A 26,546-nucleotide genomic window follows, 5' to 3' on the forward strand; every position below is an offset into this window, starting at 1 on the left:
TAGGATTACAAGCATCAGTCACTGCACCCAGCAACACATCTGTTTATAAGTGTGGATTATAGTTACTCATAAGCGACATTAGGCTGTTTAAAATAATAGTTTGAGTTTTGCTATGAGCTGATCTGTTTTCCAACAGAGCTAAGAGGTTTCCAACTAAAACAGAATTAGCGGGTAATCAAGGCAGCTGACATGGGGTGTGGCTGGGCCTTGAATGTGTGTCACTCTCTGTGCCCAAGCAGAGCAAAGATAAACTCCAAACTGCATGTTGCTCAGAGACTAGGAAAAACTTCAAAGGGCCCTTAAAAGGCAGGTAGACCAGTTCAGAATTATCAAGGTCTGACCTGCTTAGACAAGTACTGAGCACATAAGGATTGACTGGCTAGTCTCTCAAAACTTGCAAACAGGGCCCAGAGTGATCTTGAGATTTCAGTAGCCGGAGAGACCCATCATGTAGATTCTAGAGCTGGCTGTTGTGACTAACAGCTGTCTAAGTTGTTTTTAAATGAATCCTTAAGTGCTACATACTTCACTTCAGCTAATCAAGTAGCAAATTGCAGTGGGCCTAAAATACTCATCTACTGAATTATGTATATGCTAGGCTTTCTCACTTTGTCTGGTTATATCACTTCATATATTAATAGTCAAAAAATGCCAAACAAACAAAACAAAAATGCTAAATGACTGTAAATACACGTTTCAAACTGTTTTATCTAAGAATTTACTCACTTTCACATTGCGGCTTATAGTATTTCCAATCTAAGAGATTTATTTTGCCTGCATAGGAATCTACGTATTTTAAATTGAAAATTGTAAAAATATTTTTAAGGTTTTAATGAGTCCTATCAAAACACGTTTGTATAAAGGAAGGTAGCCCAAGGTCACTGTTCCCAATTGTGTGCACAGCCTGCCCTCTAGTGTTTTCTTCTAAACTGTACCAAATTTTAAATCATAGTCATAATCTCAACATTTGTTGGGTTAATAGGATTAAACACTGAGTCATCAAATTGACAGGACAAAGCTAAATCCCTGACACGGATGAAAATTAAAGCAGAGAAAAACAAAGGTCCTTCCAGGAACTGGTGGCAACTTCACTGGGGAGATATTGCAAAGTTAGTGGTAACTAGACTGTATTAAAAAGTTTTGTTGTGTAAACTGGATATTGGTAGAAGGAGAAGAGTTAGTTGAAATGATGTGTGTAAAATGTGATAACTATATAATTACTAGTACAGTTGCTAGTTTATGATTTTATTAAAAAGGCATTCCAAATGTTGATCAAATAATGGAGTTTTCTGTGGTTGTTTTATCTTTAAATAGTAGATATATGTAAAGCAGTTAACTATCCCCTTTGTGGGAGTTAAAATAATCAAGCTTATTTTATAGCTTTAACTTTATTAAAGCATATGGCTATTCTAATTTATTTAACTTCTCTTAGTAAGGTTTTAACCTTTGTATTTGGAATATTTATTACTAATGTATATCAAATTAAACTCAAAGGGAAATTTCTTAAATGAGAAGAAAAAAATTTAACTGTGCACTATTCGTATAGCATAATGGGTTTTATAAGGAGTATGAGAAAAATATGTGTGGTTGGTTTTGCTTTCTTAAAAAAAAAAAGTAGCAAACCACCTAGGTAAAAACTCACTTGAGAAGATAGAATTTTGGAGGGAAAAAAAAATACCTCTAACAGATAGTAATCAGTTCTGTATTTAGAGATGTTTGCTGTTGACAAGGAAATAAAATGAAGCTTGGACTCTGAGAGGACGTGATCTATCCTGCCCATTGTGTTGAGTTTCAAGTACTTCAGATGGCGACCTTATTTAACTGTCATGAAGAATTTAAACCAAACAAGAACTTGATTTTTTTTTGTTTTTTTTTTAACTTACATTTCAAGCTTCCTTATGTCTCAGGCACATTAGCGTAAGTTGTCTAAAGTTATAAAGAGAAATTGAAGCAAAAATGCTTTGGAACCCCATGTGTTTTCGATTGATGCCAACAGAAACTAACCTAAGGGAAGGCATTTGATGCAGGTTTATTTTTCCTTTGCAGTAACAGCGGGATCATGAAGCCGCCACTCTTGGTGTTTACCGTGTATCTGCTATGGTTGAAAGATTGTCACTGTGCACCTACTTGGAAGGACAAAGCTGCGATCAGTGAAAACCTGAAGAGTATGTTTGGTTTCTTATCCATGCTGTGTCCTGTTTGCATGTTGGATGCCCTGTTTGCATGTTGGCTGTCCTGCTGGCATTTATAGTGAGACGCAGTTGAGAGATAACCCTATTCACTGTCTGCACGGTGAAACGTTCTCCAGGCACTTAAACCAAGTCATCATGACTCCAAACATCTGGACAAAAATAGAAAATTCCAATCATGTCTCTGCAGATGTTCACATTTCCAGTTGTTTGTATCATGTAGATAAAACTTGCCAATTTTTTCACTGCATTTTTTTTGTATCATCCAGATGGTTGGTGTCATCTCAGCACAGCTCTAATGAACAGTAAAATACTTTTCTAGCATTTGAACAATTTAAACCATTAGAGTAATCTGTGAAATTATTCTTAAACTAGTGAAAGAATGGGTTATAATTACATTGAATCTGGTTGTTCTATGGCCATTAACTTGCAACCTTTGCTTGGTGATAAATGCTTTGGGTAGTTAATATTTAGAAGAATCAATGAGCTAAAATGTAGCTGATTTGGGGTCTGTAATTAAATTCAGAGTCAAGAATAAGCTCCTTAGGAGGCCACATCAGCTATTTTGAACAGGGAATGACAGTTGATTTTAAAACTACTAAGGTCTTATTAAAGGTATAAGACACATCCATTAGGTTATAAAGGAAGCTTGTATTACATGGGATATTTTCTAGGTTTCATGCCTCTTTGGAATGTAACTAAAGCTGAAAGAGAAATTGTTGATTGTGTCTGAGGTCCCCAGCTGGGCACTTAATATAAATTGTTTGTAAAAAAAAATGCAAAATTTTCTCTAATATAAACACACTTGAGTCTTAAATGAAAGAAAAAAAAAATGGATAAATGAAAACAGGGCCTGAGCAAAATGACAAGAAGGAGGTTCAGTGACTTCTGATTTGTTTAGGAGCTCACAAGTGAGGAACAGAAGGTACAGTCCATGTGGCAGCTGAGTCCATGTGGCATCTGACAGCTAATTCATTATCATCTGCTTTCAGTGTATGAGCCTATAAAAGAACAATTAAGCCTCTCTTTAGGGGACATGAAAGATTGGTGAACTTGGTGTTCTGTAACCTGATCAGATCTCAAAGAAAAAATTGCCACGTGTCTTTTAGGTTTTTCTGAAGTGGGGGAGATAGAGGCAGATGAAGAGGTGAAGAAGGCTTTGATTGGTATTAAGCAGATGAAAATCATGATGGAAAGAAAAGAGAGGGAACACACCAATCTAATGAGCACACTGAAGAAATGCAGAGAGGAAAAGCAGGTACAGTCATTGAAAATAATGTCTGTTCTTATACAGATCTGGACCAGAAATATTGCATTTGTTAATGTCATTGATGAATTACTTATTTTCCCTAATAATAAATTTTATGGGTAGTTGCTTTAATTGGAGGAAAAGTTTGAAGGAAAATTCAGATTTCCTTGAAGAGCGTATTTCCTGTAGGATAGGCTTCCGCAGGACTCCAAACCCCAGAATCTGGGGGATTCATCGCTGCATAGTGCTGCTTTCTCAAAAATGAATAATTCTTGGTCTCTTCTCAGTTAGGATATTGAGTCAAAAGTATTTGGAGAGTTTTTTTAACTAGATCAGTGGTCTCCAGAGTTGTTGTTTTTTCTTTTTTAAGACAGTCTCCCTCTGTCACCCAGGCTGGAGTTGATCCCAGCTCACCGCAACCTCCGCCTCCTGGGTTCAGGCAATTCTCCTGTCTCAGCCTTCCCAGTAGCAGAAATTACAGGTTCCCACCACCATGCCTGGCTAATTTTTTTTTTTTTTTTAAGTAGGGGTTTCACCATGTTGGCCCAGGCTGGTCCTGAACTCCTGGGCTCAAGTGATCCTCCCACCTCAGCCTCCCAAAATGCTGGAATTACAAGCATGAGCCACCATGCCCGACCCAAAGTTTTTTGGTCTCTCATTTCTACAACTAAAAAGTTTGTTAGCACTCACTCCTAAATATATGCATATTAATTTACATATAAGTTAGATACATAAATTGCTACCATTAATATCTCAAGGCACAATATGTATTTAAGGTGAGATTCATCATTAGTGAGTGTGGATGCCAAGTCCACATTTCAAATAATCTTCTAGATACTTTGAAACTTTTAGCCAACTTGCCAGATCTGATTAGATCACCACAGTTTTCCTTTGTCACATGGCCAATAAAGAGCTCATGATGATGAACTGTCAGCTCTACCATTTGCTTTTTGTCCACTGAGCTTAAATTATTCATTTGTTTTTAATCTGCCAAGTTTTTTTCCAAGAATCTTGTTAAGCCTCCTGTCCATTTAGTGAAGGTTAGTTTAGTTAAAACTAGATAATAAAATCATTAGTCTACCTGAGTTCTTGTACATGGCAATTCACTACAATTGGCTGCATGTGAACAGAGCAAGGGAGCTACGGTCGATGCTTCTGGAATGTAGAGGATCAATCCCTTCTTTCCCAAGGTTCTCACACAGTTGGGCACATACGATGTCTGACATATGCATCTCAAGAGAGCACCATGTAGCTGGGCGTGGTGGCTCACGCCTGTAATCCCAGCACTTTGGGAGGCCAAGGCAAGTGGATCATCTGAGGTCTCGAGTGCTAGACCAGCCTGACCAACATGGAGAAACCCCGTCTCTACTAAAAATACAAAAAAACTAGCCAGGAATGGTGGTGCCTGTCTCCAGCTACTCGGGAGGCTGAGGCACGAGAATTGCTTGAACCCAGAAGGCGGAGGTTTCAGTGAGCCTAGATCACACCATTGCACTCCAGCCTGGGCAACAAGATCGAAACTCCGTCTCAAAAAAAAAAAAAAAAAAAAAAAAAAGAGAGAGAGAGAGTACCATGTATATCCAATAATACATTAACCTAATTCACTTTTTAAAATTCAAATAGCTGCTGGGCACAGTGGCTCATGCCTATAATCCCAGCACTTTGGGAGACTGAGGCAGGTGGATCACAAGGTCAGGAGTTCAAGACCAGTCTGGCCAAGATGGTGAAACACCGATTTTACTAAAATTGCAAAAAATTTTAGCTGGGGGGAGTGAAGGGGATGGCAGGTGCCTGTAATCCCAGCTACTTGAGAGGCTAAGGCAGGAGAATCACTTGAACACTGTGAAGGGACAGAGGTTGCAGTGAGCCAAGATTGGGCCACTACACTGCAGCCTTAGGCGACAGAGTGAGATTTTGTCTCAAAAAAAAAAAAAAAGAAAGAAAAGAAAAGAAAAAAGAAAAAGAAAAAGAAAAATTCAAATAGCTTTACTTAATAGCTATAGCTCGAACTATGTATCACTGGAGAATACATATTATATTCAAATGTCCTTGGAAGATGTAAAAAATTGTTCATATGCTACAGTATAAAGTTCAGTACATTTCTAAACTATAGACATTGAATAGCTTGCAGTTTAATGACATTAATAATTAACATCACACTCAAAAACAATGTTTTTTTTTAAAAAGGTTATCTTCAAACATTACCCTTAAATCAAACAGGAAATTAAAATTTAGCAAAAATAATTTGGAAAGTCTTTTCAATTTTCATGTTGAGAGTAAATTACTTTTTAAATTTTTTATTTTTTGAAAAATGTTATATTTTAAAATATGTATAACAAAATTTACCATCATACCCATTTGTAAGTGTACCATTCAATATTGTTGAATACATTCACATTGTCATGCAACCAATCTCCAGAATTCTTTTCATCTTGCAAAAACTGAAAGTCTATACATATTAAACAATACCCCATTCACCCCACTCCAGCCAGACTTTTAATTAAAAAGTATAAGTGGAAGTTCTAATATTTTCTATCTATCCCTCTATCTATAAAGCTGAGGACCATTGAATTCCAGATTGATGCTGGCATCTTTTTACTTCTGAGCATCACAGCCTCTGGGAGTCCATTAAGCAACTGAAGCCTGGTAGTGTTACAGGCTGACCCCAAAGCTGTGTGTCAGCCTGTCATCGGACTGATTGATCTTGCAGCCCCACCTACTGCCCTGAGTCAGTCAGGATTCCAGCAAGGAAAGGAGAATGCCTGACCAGCAGCTGCAAAACCCTTCTCCCTTTTGGCAGCAATCAAAAGATTTTGAGGAAATCCAAAATAGCTCCTCATCAGAAAAATATGGAAGCCCCTCCAGCTGGGATCTTCCCTGGTGGGCTTGTGAGCTTGGCCATCTGGGAATAGAGACACTAGATAGCGCTAATACACTCTTCACAAAACACATTATCACATGAAATACTTTGAACATCTGGGTAAACCACTACTTTCATTTACATCTAAGAAAACCGGGATTTGAGATGTTTGTTAATTAACATGTTACTCCAACACCGTAATGAGTGCACTGAGATAAAGTCAGCAGATGCGTGCACGTGGGACCCAGTGACTTTCTGCTTTTCTCACTTCCCTGAACCTCCCGGCAAGGAAGATAGGGTATACAGCTACAATAAGAATATTCGAGTTTGGGTGAGTCAAGGAAGCAAATGTTTATTTCACTTCTGGCCCTGAAGAATCCAAGCAACTAGGATCATTTTTGTTTATTCTTAAAAACTTGATCGTACAAAAATTCATTGAATTATACGCTTAAGTTTGAGGCACTCAATTAGAAAATTGGAAAAAAAAAATCTCCTTAACCCTGAGTATCCCTCCGTAAAGTTACTTTAAGCCTAGAATAAAGGTCGGTTTAGACAATTTATGAATTAGCAAATATGGTGTAAGCAACCCTAGTCTCCCAGTATTGAGCCCTACCTATTCTAGAGGGTACTGCTTGGTGGTGACCCAGGATCATCACTGACCACTTCCGCCACCTCTCCTTATTAATATTTAGTGAGACCATGTGAAACTTATTAAGTAGGAAATCCTAGAGAAGGTTAGAGCGATTTGACCCCCAAACCAGGTTTTATTTGTTTTTGTTTTTAATGAAATGGAGTCTTGCTGGCCAGGTGCAGTGGTTCCCGCCTGTATACCCAGCACTTTGGGTGGCTGAGGCAAGTGGATCACCTGAGGTCAGGAATTCGAGACCAGCCTGGCCAACATGGTGGAACCCTATCTCTAATAAAAATACAAAAATTAGCTGGGCATGGTGGCAGGTGCCTGTAATCCCAGCTACTCAGGAGGCTGAGGCAGGAGAATTGCTTGAGCCTGGGAGGTGGAGGTTGCAGTGATCCGAGATCATGCCACTGCACTCCAGCCTGTGCAACGGAGAGAGACTCCGTATCAAAAAATAAAGAAAAAGAAATGAGGTCTTCCTATGTTGCTAGGCTGGTCTTGAACTCCTGAGCTCGAGGGATCCTCCTGTCTCACCTTCCCGAGTAGCTGGGATCCTAGGCATGGGCCACCACTTCTCGCTCAACACCAGGTTTCTATAGTACTGTTGATAAACTATCAACTATAGGAATAGAGTTACACGCATGAATCTGCCAGTTGGTACAATGTCTAGCAGGAAATGGAAGGCATCAGTAGGACATTCCTACAGAAATATTTACCAGACAGAGGTCTACTTCTTTCGTGGCAATGTTTCACTTCCAAAACCTGGGACCCCTGATTTGGTAACTGTTTTTTGTTGTGCTTCTGGGCAGTCAGTGGAAGGAAGCCTGAGAGATACTAGTTATTAGAATGGACTAGTTATAATAATAGATTCCTTGCCTATGATAATAGATGCCTTGCCTATGATAATGGATACTAATTATAATAATAGATGCCTTACTTGTTTAGCTAATTTAATGCAAAGACCTTGAGAAATAGATACTATTATTCTTATCGGCAAATGAGGAGACTAAGGCTTACACATATTAATAAGTAATTTGCCCAAGGGTACACAGTCACTGTAGTTTAGAATTGGGAATATTAGGATTTTGACTTATGGGGACAATGAACAGAATATGTAAAATTGGGACTGACTGAGAAAATTCCGTAGGTATTGTTACATGCCTTGAAGAAATAACCCCCCCCACCCTTTTTTTTTTTTTTTTTTTTTTTGACAGAGTTTCACTCTTATTGCCCAGGCTGGAGTGCCTGCCATGGTGTGACCTTGGCTCACTGCAACCTCCGCCTCCTGGGTTCAAGTGATTCTCCTGCTTTAGTCTCCCAGGTAGCTGGGTTTATAGGCACCCACCACCATGATCAGCTAATTTTTGTATTTTTAGTACAGACAGGGTTTCACTATGTTGGCCAGGCTGGTCTCAAACTCCTGACATCAGGTGATCCAGCCACCTTAGCCTCCCAAAGTGCTGGGATTACAGGTGTAAGCCACCGTGCCCAGCTGAGAAACAACCATTTTAAGATGTAAGATTCAGCCAGTGCAGTGGCTCATTCCCATAATCCAAGCACTTTGGGAGGTCGAGGTGGGCAGATCACTTGAGGCCAGGAGTTCAAGACCAGCCTGGAAAACATGGTGAAACCCTGTCTCTACTAAAAATGCAAAAATTAGCCAGGTGTGGTGGTGTGCACCTGTAATTCCAGCTACTTGGGAGGCTGAGGCAGGAGAATCGCTTGAACCTGTGAGATGGAGGTTGCAGTGAGCTGAGATTGCACCACCGCACTCCAGCCTGGGTGACACAGCCAGTCTCTGCCTCAAAAAAGAAAGAAAAAAAAAAGATGTAAGATTCCAAAATTGTTCTGCAAAGTCCAAGGAGACACACACACACACACACACACACACACACACACACACACTCCTGTCTGAGTTAAAATGTGCATTTGGCAAGGTGGGGCCCTGGTAGTTTTCTTATGTGGGTCATAGCAAATGCTACCTGGCTTAGCAGCAGAACTAGCTGACAAATCCTAGCCAGGCAGAGAAAATGTAGAAGATTGTCAGTGTCCAGGTGATTCTCTGGGGTTAGTACTCCAGGAAAGGGTCATTTCCATTAGCTCTGAGGCTGTCTTCTTATGGACAGGTACACTATACTCACTTCATTCCCCCTCACAATATCTCGGCATGGAGTGAGCTGGGGTTCAGAAGTCCACTCTTTCAGGGAAGCCAGGGGTTTAGGCAGGGGCACAGGAAGAAAGGTCTGTTGCAGTATTGTGCTGACCCACAAGGCACTCCAGGGGCGTGGCTGAGGCTTATAGGGACAGGTGCCAGTGCTGCTGGGCTCCTCACCACCTGGAGCAGGACTTGGCCAGGTACAGCAAGCACCACAAGGGGGAGTGCTGGGAATACAGACAAGAAGAACAAAGCTGGCTAAAGGATGGTATCTCTGCAATTAGAATGTAACTCGACGGGAACATTTAATTTGACATACAAGAATTGCACTTTCTTGCAATATTTAAGGATGTACAACAGTTAAAGGCAGTACAAATGATAGAAATAAAATGTGCCAGCTTTATAAACTATAAAGCCCACTCTCCCCCTCCCCCAGTGGATGAGAATTGAAGACAGACTTACCAGTAAGTAGGTAAATCACAGTTGTTTCCAGATCGGGATGGCGTCTTCATTGCCAGGTCACCCACATCTAGAGTAATGTCTGTCACATAGCAAACATGCAACAAATACTTATTGAACAAATGAATGAACAGATGAATAAGATTCACAGTCTTCAATAGGGATCAATTAGTGCTCTTAGAAAGCTTTGGGAGAGATCTGTCACCTGCGAGGCACCTGAAGGAGAAAGAATGAAAATGCAGTAATTTCAAAGGGTGAAATCAACTAAGGTGCACTTTGAATCATGAAAAGGAAATTGGACTTTTGTTTCTACTTTTAATTAGGAGGCCCTGAAACTTCTGAATGAAGTTCAAGAACACCTGGAGGAAGAAGAAAAGCTATGCCAGGTGTCTTTGGCCGATTCCTGGGATGAATGCAAGTCTTGCCTGGAAAATAACTGCATGAGAATTTATACAGCCTGTCAGACTAGTTGGTCCTCTGTGAAAAATAAGGTAAGATAAAAAGAGAGCTCAAGATTTCACAGTTCTTAAGGCACCTATTTCAGCTGACTTTTTTATTAGTTTATGTTAATATTTAGAACAGAGATGCCTGATCTGTTACAGTCCTTTTGCTTTCTAGAACCTAACACTAATGCTACATCCATCACCAGTGTAATACGCAATTTGTAAGTTAGCGCATCCATTCAGTGGACGCTGAATGCATCTCTTAAAATATCCTGGCTTTCTTCTTTGTATTTGTTATTTATGAACATGTTCCCACTAGATGATAAGCTCTTTGAGGGCAGGGATCATATCTTGTTTATCTTCATTTGGGCATTAGAGGCATCCAACAAATGTTTACTGAATTGCATTCAGAATCATAGTATTGCAGTCTCTGATTCCAATCTACATTAATTTTTCCTTCTGGAGGCCGTTTAAAGCTATTATCTGCCTCCCAAATGTCACCTTCAACATGCTTGCCTCCTTATGTATAGCATGCACACATGTGCACACACCCCCCCCTTCATGTCCCCTTTTTCCCTACCCATGAATGTTCTGTAGGTCTGGCATGTTTTCTTTTTTGTCCCCTTTGGTTGTCTTTGAGCAGAGGGATCACAGAGGGTGCTGACCTGAATAGGATGAGCTCTGCCCCACTAAAGGCTCCAATTAGGCTAGATTTTCCTTCCCCTTCAAGAAGGGAGCTGAATACAAAATTGAGTGGAATTTCACGCTCCATATTAGAGCACACACTAATTAGAGTATGCTCCTGGCTTGGCAATGCCATACTCAATTACAAAGGGAGCCAAGATGATGAATGCGCCAAGTTAATTTGCCTCCACTACTAATTGCATCTGCTCTATTTTTAGAGCCACTGTCACCTGCTAATACACCAGAATATGGTGTAATGAGCACCAGCAGGAAGTCAGGAGATTTGGGGACCTTAGTCGTGTGATCTTATGAAAACTTCTTGAGGCTTTAAAGATTTGTTTTTGTGGATGAAGAATCAAGTAAACGGAAGCTGGTATAGGGAGAGGCAGACAACCCACCCAAATTGCTTTCTTTTCTATTTTTTTCTTGAGACATGGTCTGGCTCTTTCGCCCAGGCTAGAGTACAGTGGTGCCATCTTTGCTCACTGCAGGCTCCACCTCCCAGGTTCAAGTGATTCTCCTGCCTCAGCCTCCTGAGTAACTGGGATTACAGGCACCTGTCACCACACCCAGCTAATTTTTGTATTTTTAGTAGAGATGGGGTTTTACTATGTTGGCCAGGCTGGTCTTGAACTCCTAACCTCAGGTGATCCATCTGCCTCAGCTTCCCAAAGTGAAAACTTGACCTTTTTAGGCCATCAGTGGGCAAATGCAAGCCAGGAGAAATTTCAGATCCTGTTTCCATAGGCAAAGGCAAAGCCAGGTATAAGAGGGTTAAGAAATTATCTTAAAGTTAATTGTCTCATCCTAGCTTGGCCAGAATTATTCTTAATTTGAAATGACTACTGTAAGTTGACTTTAAAATTTACAATAAAAAATGGTCCAGGGCCAGGTACGATGGTTCTTGCCTGTAATCCTAGCACTTTGGGAGGCCAAGGAGTGTGGATTGCCTGAGCTCAGAAGTTTGAGATCAGCCTGGGCAACATGGTGAAACCCTGTCTCTACTAAAATACACAAAAAAATTAGCTGGGCGTGGCAGCATGCAACTGTAATCCCAGCTATTCGGGAGGCTGAAACAGGAGAATTGCTTGAACCCAGGAGGCGGAGCTTGCAGTGAGCCGAGATTGTGCCATTATACTCCAGCCCGAGCAACAGAGCATGACTCCACCTCGAAAGAAAGAAAGAAAGAAAGAAAGAAAGAAAGAAAGAAAGAAAGAAAGAAAGAAAGAAAGAGAAGGAAGGAAGGAGGGAGGGAGGAAAAGGAGGGAGGAAGGAAGGAAGGAAAGAAGGAAGGAGGGAACGGTCCAGAAAAAAACTAGTATTTTATTTCCATTTCTGTCCCCTACTCTACTCCACAGATTGAACGGTTTTTCAGGAAGATATATCAATTTCTATTTTCTTTCCATGAAGATAATGAAAAAGATCTTCCCATCAGTGAAAAGCTCATTGAGGAAGATGCACAACTGATGCAAATGGAGGACGTGTTCAGCCAGCTGACTGTGAATGTGAATTCTCTCTTTAATAGGAGTTTTAACGTCTTCAAACAGATGCAGCAAGAATTTGACCAGACTTTTCAATCACATTTCATATCAGATACAGAGCTAACTGAGCCTTACTTTTTTCCAGCTTTCTCTAAAGAGACAATGACAAAAGCAGATCTTGAGCAACCTTGGGACATTCCCAACTTCTTCCAGCTGTTTTGTAATTTCAGTCTTTCTATTTATGAAAGTGTCAGTGAAACAATTACTGAGACACTGAAGGCAATAGATCTACCAAAACAAGACAAAGGTAAGTATTAAAAGATTACTTTTACTTAGATGTCTGCACTAAAGTCAAGTTTTGTTTAGCTTCAGAAACGATAGACATTTCTGAGTCACATTGTATAACATTTCTTGAAGTGACAATTTATGGAAAAAGTTTTCAGAGCCTCTTAAAAGAAGCTTTGAAGTCTGCTACACACCATCCCTCTTCCATCATTACCGAGAACTGAACTCTTTCTAGAGCAAATTTTCAAAGCAGAACAAAAAAAAATGCTAATGGGTTGAGAGCTTTTTTAAAAAGTTCCTTCCTTTATTACTTATTTATTTTTATTTATTTATTTATTTTGAGAAAGAGTCTCACTCTGCCGACCAGGCTGGAGTGCAGCGGGGTGATGATGGCTCACTGCAACCTCCACATCCTGGGTTCAAGCGATTCTTCTGCCTCAGCCTCCTGAGTAGCTGGGACTACAGGTTTGAACTCCTGACCTCAGGTGATCTGCCCACCTTGCCCTCCCAAAGTGCTGGTATTGCAGGTGTGAACCACCATGCCTGGCCATTTCCCTCATTTATGAAAGCTCATGTGGATGCTCAGCTCTATTCTGCTAAAGCTTCAGGGACTTTTTAAATAATTGATCGGAAATTCTCCACTCCCAGTTTGAGAAGAAGCTCACTCTCACATATAACCAGAGCAATTTAGTCCCCTCCTCTGAATCACTAAAATCATTACTTAAATCATAAAGTGTATGCATAAAACACAGAAAATGCTCATAAACAGCAAACTACAGAATTATTAGATAAGAATTGCCTTCCACCAATACTAATCAGGTCTCATGACACTCCATGTTGGATACACAATGCTGCTTTATGTTTTAAGCCAGGAGATATCTTTTATGGGCTTCTATGGAGGAAATTAGATACCGTGTTTGAGAAATGAGAATTGCCATGAGGGTCAAGTGTAGGATCTGCATCTCCTTTGTTATTGTATTGACCACTAAGCCAAGTTGAAGGCTGCTCCCCTCTGAGATGAAAACTAAAGTGCGTTCCTTCTATCTGACTATTTTTTTTCTTTTTCTTTTATTAGAGGGAGGGAAGGATGAAATCTTGCTCTATTGCCCAGGCTGGAGTTCACTGGCGTGGTCTTGGCTCACTGCAACCTCCGCCTCATGGGTTCAATCAATTCTTCTGCCTCAGTCTCCCAAATAGCTGGGATTATAGGTGCCTGCCACCACGCCTGGCTAATTTTTGTATTTTTAGTAGAGATAGGGTTTCACCATGTTGGCCAGGTTGGTCTCAAACTCCTGACCTAAGGTGATCTGCTCACCTCGGCCTCCCAAAGTGCTGGGATTCCAGGTGTGAGCCATTGTGCCCAGCCTCAAATGACTTTAAATAGAGAGGGTATTCTGGATTATCCAGCTGGATTCAATCTAATCACAGGGTCCTTAAAAGTGGAAGAAGGAGACAGAAAAGAATGAATAGCAATGGCTGCAAAGGAGGAATCTGGCCCTACTTTGATGACCTTGAAGACAGGACAAGGCAGGCTTGAACCGAGGAATGTAAGTGGCCTCGAGGAACTGGAAATGGTAGAGAAATGAATTCTCCTCTAGAGCCTCCACAAAAAACTAGCCCTGCTGACATCTTGATTTTAGCCCAGTAAGACCCACTTCAGAATTCTGACCTAAAAGACCATCCAATAATGAGTTTGTGCTGTTTCAAGCCACGGAATCTGTGGTGGTCTGTAACAGAGCTAATAGTAATAGTAACTGACCAACATTTACCAAGCGAGTTCTGTGTGGCAGCCTTCATGGATGGGCCTTATTGGTCATGATTGTTTAAGGGGCCCAAATTAGAAAAATAGCTAAAACTGAATTCTGAACACCATTCAAAGGACAGCAGAAATTTGAAAATCAGAAATATCTTGATAATTAATGTTATTACTATTCTTTTTAGTATAGTTTCATTTTGGCGTCATATTTCTTTCCTATCTAGCTTTCTGGACCTCAGTTCCTGAATCTGTTAAAAGAGAATAAAGTAGCTCTTGGAATTGTCTTGACTTGTCTTATGAATCTCTGCAAAGAACAGATGAGATCATGTTCTACTGTAGCTTGACCAGTGCTGGGGGCCAGGAGATCTGGTTCTAATCCTGCCTTAGAGAGTATCAGTTGACATTAATTTTCTCATGGAGGAAACAAACAGGCAGGAGGGAAAGTAGATGATTTATCTTAGCAACAATCGGAAGTAGCTTCCTGGAAAGGTTCCGAAGTTCTGTCAAGGCTTGACTAAGAAAGGTGATGAATTATGCTGTGGGTGCAGGATTGAAAATTAGTGTCACGTGGGCCTGGAATTTGTCATTCTTTGTGTACCTTCCAGGTATTAATATAGATAAGATGATGATTATGATACAGCCCCTGACTTCCAGAAGCTCAGTCCAGAGAAAGGAAAACAGATCAGTGGAGAATTACATCACCATATCGTGGGTGAAATGGCAGAAGAAGGTACAGAAGAATGACAAGATTAAAATGGCAAGACCAAATCCCTTCCCTCAAGAGGTTTAGTGTATAACAGAAAAGATAAGAAAGCAAACACTGCATAAAGCAGGAATAAATTCACAGTGGAACGCCTCACAGGGGGTTATGTGGGGCAAAGAAGAAGGTCCCAGAAAGCAGCTGGGAGAAATTGACCTTCTAGTCACCGAAGGGAATGGGTGCCTGGCACACTATTCTGTCAAACGACGCTTCGCTGTTTTTAAACTAGGGACTTTGCAATTTATCTCAAAATAAAATGTTTCATTTTTAAATGCTGAGGATTTAATCTAACAGAAAATCATCAGGTTGTAAATTAGTAATACGTGTTTCCTAATGTGAACACTCTATTGAGAATTGCCAATTTTCTGTTGGATAGACTTCTCTTTTACATCAACATTTTTATATAGATTGTTAATTCTCCTATGGGAAAAACTTCTCAAAACTTGATCTGCTTTAAGTATTTTCCTAAATCTTTGACCCACTGTTCATAACAGTATATACATCTGCATACTCACACACTCACACAATACGTGTATATTTGAGAAATGCAAAAAACAATAGTAATAAAATAGATACCTAACATCCACTTTAAGAAAGACATTTCTAATACCTTTGAAACTTCTTCCCAATTATAGCTTTAAAAATTAAAATAATTATTAGACGGTTTTTTTTTTTTTTTTTTTTTTTTTTTTGAGACGGAGTTTCACTCTTGTTACCCAGGCTGGAGTGCAATGGCGCGATCTTGGCTCACCGCAACCTCCTCCTCCTGGGTTCAGGCAATTCTCCTGCCTCAGCCTCCTGAGTAGCTGGGATTACAGGCACACGCCACCATGCCCAGCTAGTTTTTTTGTATTTTTAGTAGAGACGGGGTTTCACCACGTTGACCAGGATGGTCTCGATCTGTTGACCTCATGATCCACCCGTCTCGGCCTCCCAAAGTGCTGGGATTACAGGCGTGAGCCACCGCGCCCGGCCCTAGACGGTTTTTTAATAGAGAAAAATCCAAAGAAAAAAATGGTTCACAATCACCTATTTACTTAATCCTATTATCAGAAATACTAATGATACAAATAAGATATGCTATCTTTAAAATAATTCAAATATGTAAAAGAACAAAATAAATGAAAGCTGCCCTCTCCTATCTTATCAAGTCCTGCTCCTAAAAGATAGTTATTCATAATTCTTCATGATTCCCCCTAGAAAATAAAATTACATGCATTAATATATGTGTGTAAATAATAATAATAAATTTCTAGTAATGAGATTCTTGGATTCAAGGGTATGTGCAATTTTTAATAGATGTCCGGTTGTCCTAGGAAATGATTGCACCAACATGCATTCCAGTGTCTAAATATAGAAAAAAGGGTTGGGCGCAGTGGCTCATGCCTGTAACCTCAGCATTTTGAGAGGCTGATGTAGGTAGGTCATTTGAGGTCAGTAGTTCAAGACCAGCCTGGCCAACATAGTGCAACCCAGTCTCTACTAAAAGAACAAAAATTAGCTGGGCGTGGTGGTGCATGCCTGGAATCCTAGCTACTTGGGAGGCTGAGGCAGGAGCATCACTTGAACCCTGGAAGCAGAGATTGCAGTGAGCCAAGATGGCACCACTGCACTCCAGACTGGGCAACAGAGCAAGACTCCACCTGAAAAATAAACAAGTAAAGAAATAAATAAATAAGATTTGAAAGCACTGGTAAGAAAAATCAGTAACATTGTCTCCAGTTCTTTAAAGTGGAAACTCTTACAACACTAATGTGTAAATGTTGTGTTTCCTGTAGCCCCTGACAACGGAAGCCTGATTTCAAAGATGGTACCTGGGCAGGACACAGGACTGTGTGGGGAACTTGGCCAGAATTTGTCCGGATGTTTCAGATTTCATGAAAAATGCCAAAAATGTCAGGCTCACCTGTCTGAAGGTAAATAATTGCTTTTTTTTAAAGGGTTTCTTTAGTATTCTGGACAGAGGACAAAATCTCACTCTCACAAGCATTGTGGATTCATTTGCTGTCCTCTAAGCAATCCAAGCACTTTTTTTGCAGGCTCATTTCCATCTGGGAGTGCCCAATGTCATTCTTTCACTTTCTTTAATTCCCTAATTCTTCTTGTGATTTTTTTTTTTTTTTTTTTTTTTTTTTTTTTTTTTTTTTTTTTTTGAGACGGACTTTTGTTACCCAGGCTGGAGTACAATGGCGCGATCTCGGCTCACCGCAACCTCCGCCTCCTGGGTTCAGGCAATTCTCCTGCCTCAGCCTCCTGAATAGCTGGGATTACAGGCACCCACCACCATGCCCAGCTGATTTTTGTATTTTTAGTAGAGACGGGGTTTCACCTTGTTGACCAGGATTGTCTCGATTTCTTGACCTCGTGATCCACCCGCCTCGGCCTCCCAAAGTGCTGGGATTACAGGCGTGAGCCACCGCGCCCAGCCCGATTTTTTTTTTAATGATTAAAGACCAAACACTAATGTGTGCAAAAGAAAAACATTGAGCAAGTTAGGGCAACTCCCTTCTTCTTACAGCAAAGAAAAAGAACCCCCCATCCCCACCCCTCAGCCACCACCCCTCCCACTCCCCTACCCCTCCCACTCCTCCCACCAGGAAAGAAACCTTCTCATTCTGTAAATCAATGTTTAGACAAGTGAAATGTTTTTTGAAAGTGGCATTGGCTCTTTCCCATTGGTGGGTTAATTAACTAATTAGCATTTAAATAGGGAAAGTGACTTCTCCTCCCAAGCCCCAGGAAGCCTTTTCCCTCCCAGGGCAGCCTTTCCAGTTCCTTTCCCAGGAAGGAAATCATTCTCCCTTTCCTCCATCCCTCCCCTCATTCCCTTTTCCTTGTGACTGAAGTCACTCCTCCCGCCCCAGCAGGGCCAAATTACAAATTTTCTTATATAAAACAAGAGTTTTTGATTCCTATGCTTCTGCATTTTATCTCACTAAAGCCCTAGGGAAGGAAATTTAATTAAAAGTGTGGCTAATGGCTTAGAGTAGGAAATTGGAAGATACAGGAAGGACAGAAATCAATACGTCGGTAAATTCTACCACACTGGCTTGAGATTTTGGGTAACTCATTTATGCTGTCTAGGCCTCAGTTGAATAATCTGTAAATAAAGGACCCAAGATAACCTTTGGATTCTAATAAAATTCTTCCATAAAGCAGTGGTCCCAAACTTTTAGCACCAGACTAGTTTCGTGGAAGACAATTTTTCTGAAGATGGTGGGGCAGGGGCCATGGTTTGTGGAGGATCATCAGGGATTAGATTCTCCTAGGGAGCGCTCAGCCTAGATCCCTCGCATGCACAGTTCACAACAGGCTTAGTGCTCCGGTGAGAATCTATTGCCTGATCTGGCAGGAGGCGGGGCTCAGGCAGTAAAGCTTCCTCGCCAGCCGCTCACCTCCTGCTGTACCGCCCAGTTCCTAACCCGCCACAAGCTGGTCCGGGTCCATGGCCCAGGGGTTGGGGACTCCTGCTATAAAGGAAGTTCAGAAAAAATTAGGTTATAGTTAGTTTGCTACCAAGTAATAGCTCTTGTGCCCTTAACTTCCCTCAGTGAAGACCACTGTAATAATTTTATATCAACAGAAAGAACGAAAAGTATAGTCAGTGGAAACTCCCGTCTCTCCCTTTGTGTTCTCTCCTCAATCTAGCAATGAACAACTTGCAACAAACTTCACTGTTCAGAGAAAAGGGAGAATAGAATTGTTACAATCTTTATATATATACTTTAAGTCCGGAGGTACATGTACAGAATGTGCAGGTGTGTTACATAGGTATACACGTGCTAGGGTGTTTTTGTTTGTTTGTTTGTCTGTTTGTTTTTCGGTTTTTCTGAGATGGAGTCTTGCTCTGTCGCCCAGGCTGGAGTGCAGTGGCCTGATCTCTACTCACTGCAACCTCCACCTCCTGGGTTCAAGTCATTCTGCCTCAACCTGAATAGCTGGGATTCTCCGGAATAGCTGAGATTACAGGCATGCACCATCCCGCGGGGCCAACAAATGGTTACAATCTTAAACAGCATAATATCTTAAACATATTGGCTTTTTAATATATCATTAGACACACCACAATACTAATAAAGGTTACCTTTGGGTTTTAAGCTTAAAGATGATGTTTTAAAATACTTCTTTCTATATTTTCCAAACTGTTAACCATAAACATAAGATATTCCTTGACTTAGGATAGGGTTATGTCACAATCAACCCATCATAAATTTGAAAATTCATAAGTTGAACCATTGTAAGTTGGGGACCATATGTACAGATATGCACATATGATATTAAAAATTATTAGACACCCTTAAAACTTATTTGACTTTTTAACATATTGCTTTTATTTAATCACTTTGCTCAAGAAGCCTGTGCATTACATATTAATATTCTCTGTTATAAAACAGGTCTTTCCATTGTGCAGATTAATGCATTGTAGAGGTTCTAGACATCTACATGCTTTGCAACTCAAAAGGAGTAAGTTTCCCTTTCTAATTTTTTAATTCAATTAAACAACCCCCCATGAATTTAATAGTCTATTAAATTAGATCATTATTTGAGTGATTATTAAATCTTTTTAGAGTCAACAACATTCCCTTTCTCTTTTTTTTTTTTTTTTTTTTTTTTTTTTTTTTTTTTTTTTTTTGAGTAGGAGTCTCACTCTGTCACCCAGGCTGGACTGCAATGGTGCAATCTCGGCTCACTTCAACCTCCATTTCCCAGGTTCAAGTGATTCTCCTGCCTCAGCCTCCCAAGTAGCTGGGATTGCAGGCACCTGCCACCATGCCCAGCTAATTTGTTGTATTTTTAGTAGAGATGGGGTTTCGCCATGTTGGTCAGGCTAGTGGCGAACGCCTGACCTCAAGTGATCTACCTGCCTCGGCCTCCCAAAGTGTTGGGATTACAGGCATGAGCCACCATGCCCAGCCGCTTTCTCCTTTTCAAATGTCACCAGCCCGGGTTCTTATTTCCACTGAATTTTTAAGTTAGTTGGGCTAGTGAGGGAGTCAGTTTACGTGGGCCACAGAACAAGAACAAGGTTTTTCTTTCTCACCCTCTTCTGCTTCATTCTCTCTCAGCCTCTCCCCACCTCAATAGTTGGTCTTTTCTCCTCCTTCTTTTGAAAGCAGGGTAATACAAATGGACCTATCTACTTCTCCACATCCCTCTTGGGCCAAATTTTCTGCAATGGACACATCTACTTCACCTTAGAATGTATATTAGAAAATTTTGACATCTAGAAGCTCTTATGACAGTAAAGGGTTTGGAAAGCATTGCCCCAAGTAGCTTTGATTATAAACTGGACCTTTTTGCTGAGTTACCTAGAGCAGTTGAGAATGCCCTCTCTGCTGGCCAGGTGCGGTGGCTCCCGCCTGTAATCTCAGCACTTTGGAAGGCCAAGGCAGGTGGATCACCTGAGGTCAGGAGTTTGACGCCAGCCTGGCCAACGTGGTGAAACCCAGTTCTACTAAAAATACAAAAATTAGCTAAGCATGATGGCATGAACCTGTAATCCCAGCTACTCAGGAGGCTGAGGCAAAAGAATTGCTTATACCTGGGAGGCGGAGGTTGCAGTTAGCCAAGATCAAGCCACTTCACTCCAGCCTGGGCCACAGAGCTAGACTCTCTTTCAAAAATAATAATAATAAATACATAAATAAAATTTTTTAAAAATTAAAAAAGAGTGCTCTCTGTCCTGAATTGCTGACTTGAGGACTCTCTCAACCTGTTTCATCATTTGGAAGGTGGGAATAATATATCTGCTTCATACACATCTTTTGAAGATTAAATAAAACGTCTGATGTATCAATGATTCTCATTATTCAAGTATTCATTTTTTAAGTCACAGTTACAAGGTTATATACAGAAGCAGAGGTTTTATAACAGAAAAATATACACTTGATATACTGAACTGTTACAAAATAGTTTCTCACAAGCATCCCATATATGTATCGTTAACATCTATTTCCGTCTAGCTAGCTTAAAGATTTCATTAATAATCCTTGAATGTCACAAGATAATAGAGTAAATCAGATAACATATTAAAATGCACCTGATAATCAGTATATACCAGATAGTGAATACCGTATACATCAGATAATACAGTACAAACGCAATGAAAGTTTAGTGTTGCAAAGGTAAAATGTAAAGAATGTCCTAATGTGCTCCCATGCTGCTTAAAACTATTATTATAAAATGCATTTTATTATAAATATATAAAGAATGATGTAATAGGCCAAGCATGGTGGCTTACACCTGTAATTCCAGGTCTTTGGGAGACCAGGGCAGGAGAATCACTTGAGGTTAGGAGTTTGAGACCAGCCTGGCCAACATGGTGAAACCCTGTCTCTACTAAAAATATAAAAATTAGCCAGATGTGGTGGTGCACACCTGTAATCCCAGCTACTCTGGAGGCTAAGGCAGGAGAATTGATTGAACCCAGGAGGCAGAGGTTGCAGTGAGTCAAGATCAAGCCTCTGCACTCCAGCTTAAGTGACAGAGCAAGACTCTGTCATTACTTTAAAAAAAAAAAAAAAAAAAAAAAAAAGGTGCCTACTACCTAGATTGAGAAACAGAACATTACCAAAATAGACAAAGCCCCACTGTATCTCCCTCCACATCACAGTCACTTCGTCTCCTCAAAAGGAAACTGCTATTTTGAATTTGGTATTAATTATTTCCTTGCATTTCTTCTTACTCATATCATGTGCTTATATATATAAAACATATAAACATGAATACATCATACAGAGCAATGTTTAACATTTTAATTTTTGTATTGTCAATGTAGAATTTTTTTTTTTTTTTTTTTTTTTTTTTTTTTGAGACGGAGTTTCGCTCTTGTTACCCCGGCTGGAGTGCAATGGCGCGATCTCGGCTCACCACAACCTCCGCCTCCTGGGTTCAGGCAATTCTCCTGCCTCAGCCTCCTGAGTAGCTGGGATTACAGGCACGCACCACCATGCCCAGCTAATTTTTTGTATTTTTAGTAGAGACGGGGTTTCACCATATTGACCAGGATGGTCTCGATCTCTTGACCTTGTGATCCACCCGCCTCGGCCTCCCAAAGTGCTGGGATTACAGGCTTGAGCCACCGCGCCCGGCCGTCAATGTAGAATTTTTAAACTTAAAAATAAGCTTCATACAACATGAAAGGGACACATGACTGGCCGGGTATGGTGGCTCATGCCAGTAATCCCAGCATTTTGGGAGGCCAAGGCAGGCGATCACTTAAGGCCAGGAGTTCGAGACCAGCCTGGTCAACATGGTGAAACCCTGTCTCTATTAAAAATACAAAAATTAGCCAGGCATGGTGGTGTGCACATGTAGTCCCAGCTACTCAAGAGGCTGAGGCAGAAGAATCACTTGATCCCAGGAAGCAGAGGTTGCAGTGAGCCAAAATTGTGCCACTGCACACCAGCCTGGGCGACAGAGTGAGATTCTGTCTCAAAAATAAATAAATAAATAAATAAATAAATAAATAAATAAGAAAGAAAAAAAGAAAAGAAATGGGCACATGTCAAATGTTAATTTTACTATTTAACTTATTAATGAAGGAACCAGCAGGCTGTTCGAGCTGGATCAAAGGAGTATAATTGAGACTGGAATGCTTAGAGTCAAGAGACAGATTACGAAATTAGATATAAATTAGTTAATATTCTAAAGGGTTACAACTCGATCAAGACAGTTAAAAAGAGAAAGAATAAAAAAATTTTTTTAATTCTAAAGGGCAACTAAACTGTAAATGTTACCATTATCTTTTCTATCAGACCAAGATAATTTACATCTCTACTGGACAAACATTTGCCACTTTTCAATCCATAATTTACAGTTAATTTCATGGAGTGTGGCCCTAATCAACAGTAAATAGTAAGGCCAACAAAGGATCACTTCCCTAGATCACGAAGTGATCTTTGGGTGGGCCTCTTAGACAATACTTTAGTATGACACTGAAAGGACATGCAAGCCTGGGCAGCATAGTGAAACCCCGCCTTTATGAAAAAATGTAAAATTAGCTGGGCATGGAGATGTGAGCTATAGTCCCAGGTAACCTCAGGAGGCTAACGTGGGAATAGCACTTGAGCCCAGGAGTTCGAGGTTATAGTGAGCTATGATAATACCACTGCACTTAAGCTGGGGTAACAGAGCAAGAATCTGTTTCAAAAAAAAAGAAAGAAAGAAAGAAAAAGAAATGAAAGGAAAAATAGCCATTATTTTACCTCATTTCCAAGTTCTGGATAATTTTTCTTTTTTCTTTTTTTTTTCAAGACAAAAAGTCTCACTCTGTCACCTGGGCTGGAGTGCAGTGGCACGATCTCAGCTCACTGCAACCTCAGCCTCCGGGTTCAATCAATTCTCCTGCCTCAGCCTTTCAAGTAGCTGGGACTACAGGCATGCGCCACCATGCCCGGCTAATTTTGTATTTTTAGTAGTGACGAAGTTTCACCATGGTCAGGCTTGTCTCCAACTTCTGACCTCAGGTGATCCGCCCACCTCAGCCTCCCAAAGTGCTGGGACTACAGGTGTTAAGCCACCACTCCTGGCCAATTTTTCTTTCTTAACAATATAAATATTATCTCTTATGCATTCTTTTGCAATATGACTTTTTACTCAGTGTAATGAGTGAAAATTCTGCTCTCGTTCATTAATTCGCTATTGTATGTTAAGTAAACATTTTTGGTCTTAAAGGTTTTTTTTTTTTTTGAGATGGAATCTCACTCTGTCGCCAGGCTGGAGTGTGGAATGCAGTAGCACAATCTCGGCTCACTTCAACATCTGCCTCCCGGGTTCAAGCAATTCCCCTGCCTCAGTTTCCTAAGTAGCTGGAACTACAGGTGCATGCCACCGTGCCCATCAATTTTTTGTATTTTTAGTAGAGGCGGCGTTTCGTCATGTTGGCCAGTATGGTCTCAATCTCTTGTTTGGTCTTAATTTTAAGCGGCTTTACCATATATGGTTCTTTTCCTTTTTTCCCATACTAATTACTGGTACTGGACATATATATCCAAAACCAAATAGTAGTGTTCTTTTTAAGGTCTAAATGGGATATGATGTAGAAGGGGCATAGTAGGGACTTCACCTGTTTTGGCAAAGTTTTTCTTAATATAGATGGTAGGCATGTGGAATTTATAACAAAAAGTTCTGTCTCCAGCTTAGTTTCTGTTACGTGAAACCATATAATTAAGTTAAACTGGATCTGGTTTGACACAATGTAGGCAACATTAATAATTACTCCAGAGCAACGGGCATAAACTAGCAACTCCCACAGGCAAAAGGGAAAAATAAAGAGCGTAGGGCTGGGACGTAAGCCTGTGTCACCCACCTCCAAGTTTCACGGATCTTTTCCTTCTCTGCGTTACTTTCTTCTTTGCTAGACTGTCCTCACATACTTGCCCTGCACACGGAATTAGACGAGGCCATCAGGCTGGTCAACATATCCAATCAGCAGTACAGCCAGATTCTCCAGCTGACCCAGAAGCACTTGGAGGACACTGCCTGCCTGGTGGAGAAGATGAGAGGGCAATTCGGCTGGGTGTCTGAACTGGCAGACCAGACTCCAGAAACAGAGATCATCTTTAATTCATTACAGGTAAAGGCGAGACCCAAGAGCAGATACGGAGATGACATGTGCACACCTTGATTTCACTGTTAATTTACTTATTTGTATCTGAATTTGAAAACAAGCTGTAGAGGATATTCGTATTTCCATTGTGACTGCATACAGGCTGACTTGATTTAACGTAGTTCATGGTCTTTAGGAAACAAGAAACTCTATAAAGAAAATCAATTTAAAATACAAAATAGTTTCTAATCCAGAAATGGCTAATTCTGCTTAGAGTTATAGGGCTATAACTAATAGAGGTAACCTTGAAAAAATCTGGCCAGTGTAGTTTTTAAGAAAGAAGACTTACAAATAAAGCAATTTGAGTTCAAAATTTAACTCTGAAACTTAGCTAAGTAAGCTTGGGAAAGTACCTAAACCATTCTAGGTCTCAGTTGTCACCTGTAAAGTGGGGTTAATAATAGCTATCTTAACATGTACACCTACAAAGTGACTAGTGTGACTTCTTACGCAAAACAAGAGCTTTGTACATTATAGCTCTTATTAGGTGCTGACACAATAAAGCCACTGAGTTATCTTGAGAATTAATCATTTATGTGTTACTCTTCACATAAAAACATATTGCCAGCTGGACACAGTGGCTCATGCCTATAATCCTAGCATTTTGGGAGGCCGAGGTGGGTGGATCACTTCAGGTCAGGAGTGCAAGACCTGCCTGGCCAACATGGTGAAACCCCATCTCTACCAAAAATATTAAAAAATTAGCCAGGTGTGGTGATGCACGCCTGTAATCCTAGCCACTCAGGAGGCTGAGGTAGGAGAATCGCTTGAACCTGGGAGGCAGAGGTTGTAGTGAGCTGAGATCGTGCTACTGCACTCCAGCCTGGGTGACAGAGTGAAACTCCGTCTCAGAAAAAAAAAAAAAGAAAGAAAATAAAACCACATTGCCATCTTAAATTGCACCGATACCATGACTCCCAGATTCAGTCAATAACTTTCTGCATAACATGAAAGTGACTGACTTTTCTTCCTAAGGCATCCCCACTCCAACACACACACACACATTACATTAATCTACAAATGCACCAGGCTAGTGATTCCTGATAAGGCTGGTATTGAGGGGTTCCCCAAAAGACCTGGATACAAAAACCACTAGGCAGAGCAATTGAAGATGCAATATTCTGTGTAGTATGTTATGCTGATGCCCTACCCGGATCCCTGGGGATCCCTTTTACCAGCTCCCACTGGTGCTGGTGCTGGTGCTAACTGCTTATCCTTGAAACTTTCTCCAAAGAATTGCCCTTGGTGTACTTCACCCCAGAGCTTCCTGCATGATCAGGCCGAGGCTAAGGTCATCTGAAGCCATGTCCTTGCTTAGCTTCTTTCGCTTCTCTAGTTTGCTTTCCTCATCCCCTTAAAAGTTGCACCTGAGAGCACTCCTTTATAAGCCACTTCTGTCAGAATCTCAGGCACTGCTTCCTGGAAATTTGACTTATGGCATTCTATAATCCAGCATTTCTCTCTTTTTTCAAACAACAAAGCTATGGATCATGTATGATTTGAGAAATAAGTTTAGAAAGTCACAGCAAGTTCATTAGAAAACCAAATTTAAAAACCATACAAAAAATAGACTAGGACAAAGTAGCAAATATTAGCATGCATTGCATTTCATAAGTCATACACGCATCATGGAACTTTCATTTCCATTTTGTATGTGTATATGTGTGTAAACACATAAACATGTAGACATGCGTGTGTGTTTTGAGTCATGATATCAAGTGTATTTGTTAATACAAACCACAGTCGAAGAGGTTTGAAAGCCACTGTTCCAATCCCTACCAGCTCTCTGATTCTATAACTCCATCAGATCATACTATAGGAAGGTAAAATAATTCAATATATTTGATCATCCTCACATATGTAGACTTTTAGTTTAATGATGAAAAAGTCTTGTCTTGAAGAATAAAGCTTGAAGAAAAATGTTAGCAGTGCTTTCAACCTTTAGAAAGCTACAGCCAATATTTAATTTTTACCATTGTCA

At 40.4% G+C, this 26,546-nt stretch overlaps 1 protein-coding gene across 2 annotated transcripts in view; it reads left to right on the plus strand.

The window, feature by feature from the left end:
* The first annotated feature begins 1,049 nt into the window (after window positions 1-1,049).
* CLUL1 (clusterin like 1) overlaps window positions 1,050-26,546 on the plus strand; it is a 32,654-nt gene continuing 7,157 nt past the window's right edge. The window contains exons 1-7 of one of the 2 annotated variants that reach the window (XM_010335518.2): window positions 1,050-1,116; window positions 2,047-2,165; window positions 3,299-3,447; window positions 9,870-10,037; window positions 12,032-12,461; window positions 16,734-16,871; window positions 24,318-24,532. In XM_010335518.2, the coding sequence (XP_010333820.1) occupies window positions 2,060-2,165; window positions 3,299-3,447; window positions 9,870-10,037; window positions 12,032-12,461; window positions 16,734-16,871; window positions 24,318-24,532 (1,206 nt within the window). In that variant the 5' untranslated portion in view covers window positions 1,050-1,116; window positions 2,047-2,059. The remainder of the gene's footprint in view (window positions 1,117-2,046; window positions 2,166-3,298; window positions 3,448-9,869; window positions 10,038-12,031; window positions 12,462-16,733; window positions 16,872-24,317; window positions 24,533-26,546) is intronic. The other variant, XM_003924800.4, reaches the window with a different exon arrangement.

Source organism: Saimiri boliviensis, chromosome 13 (assembly GCF_048565385.1).
Source record: "Saimiri boliviensis isolate mSaiBol1 chromosome 13, mSaiBol1.pri, whole genome shotgun sequence".
Lineage (NCBI taxonomy): Eukaryota > Metazoa > Chordata > Mammalia > Primates > Cebidae > Saimiri > Saimiri boliviensis.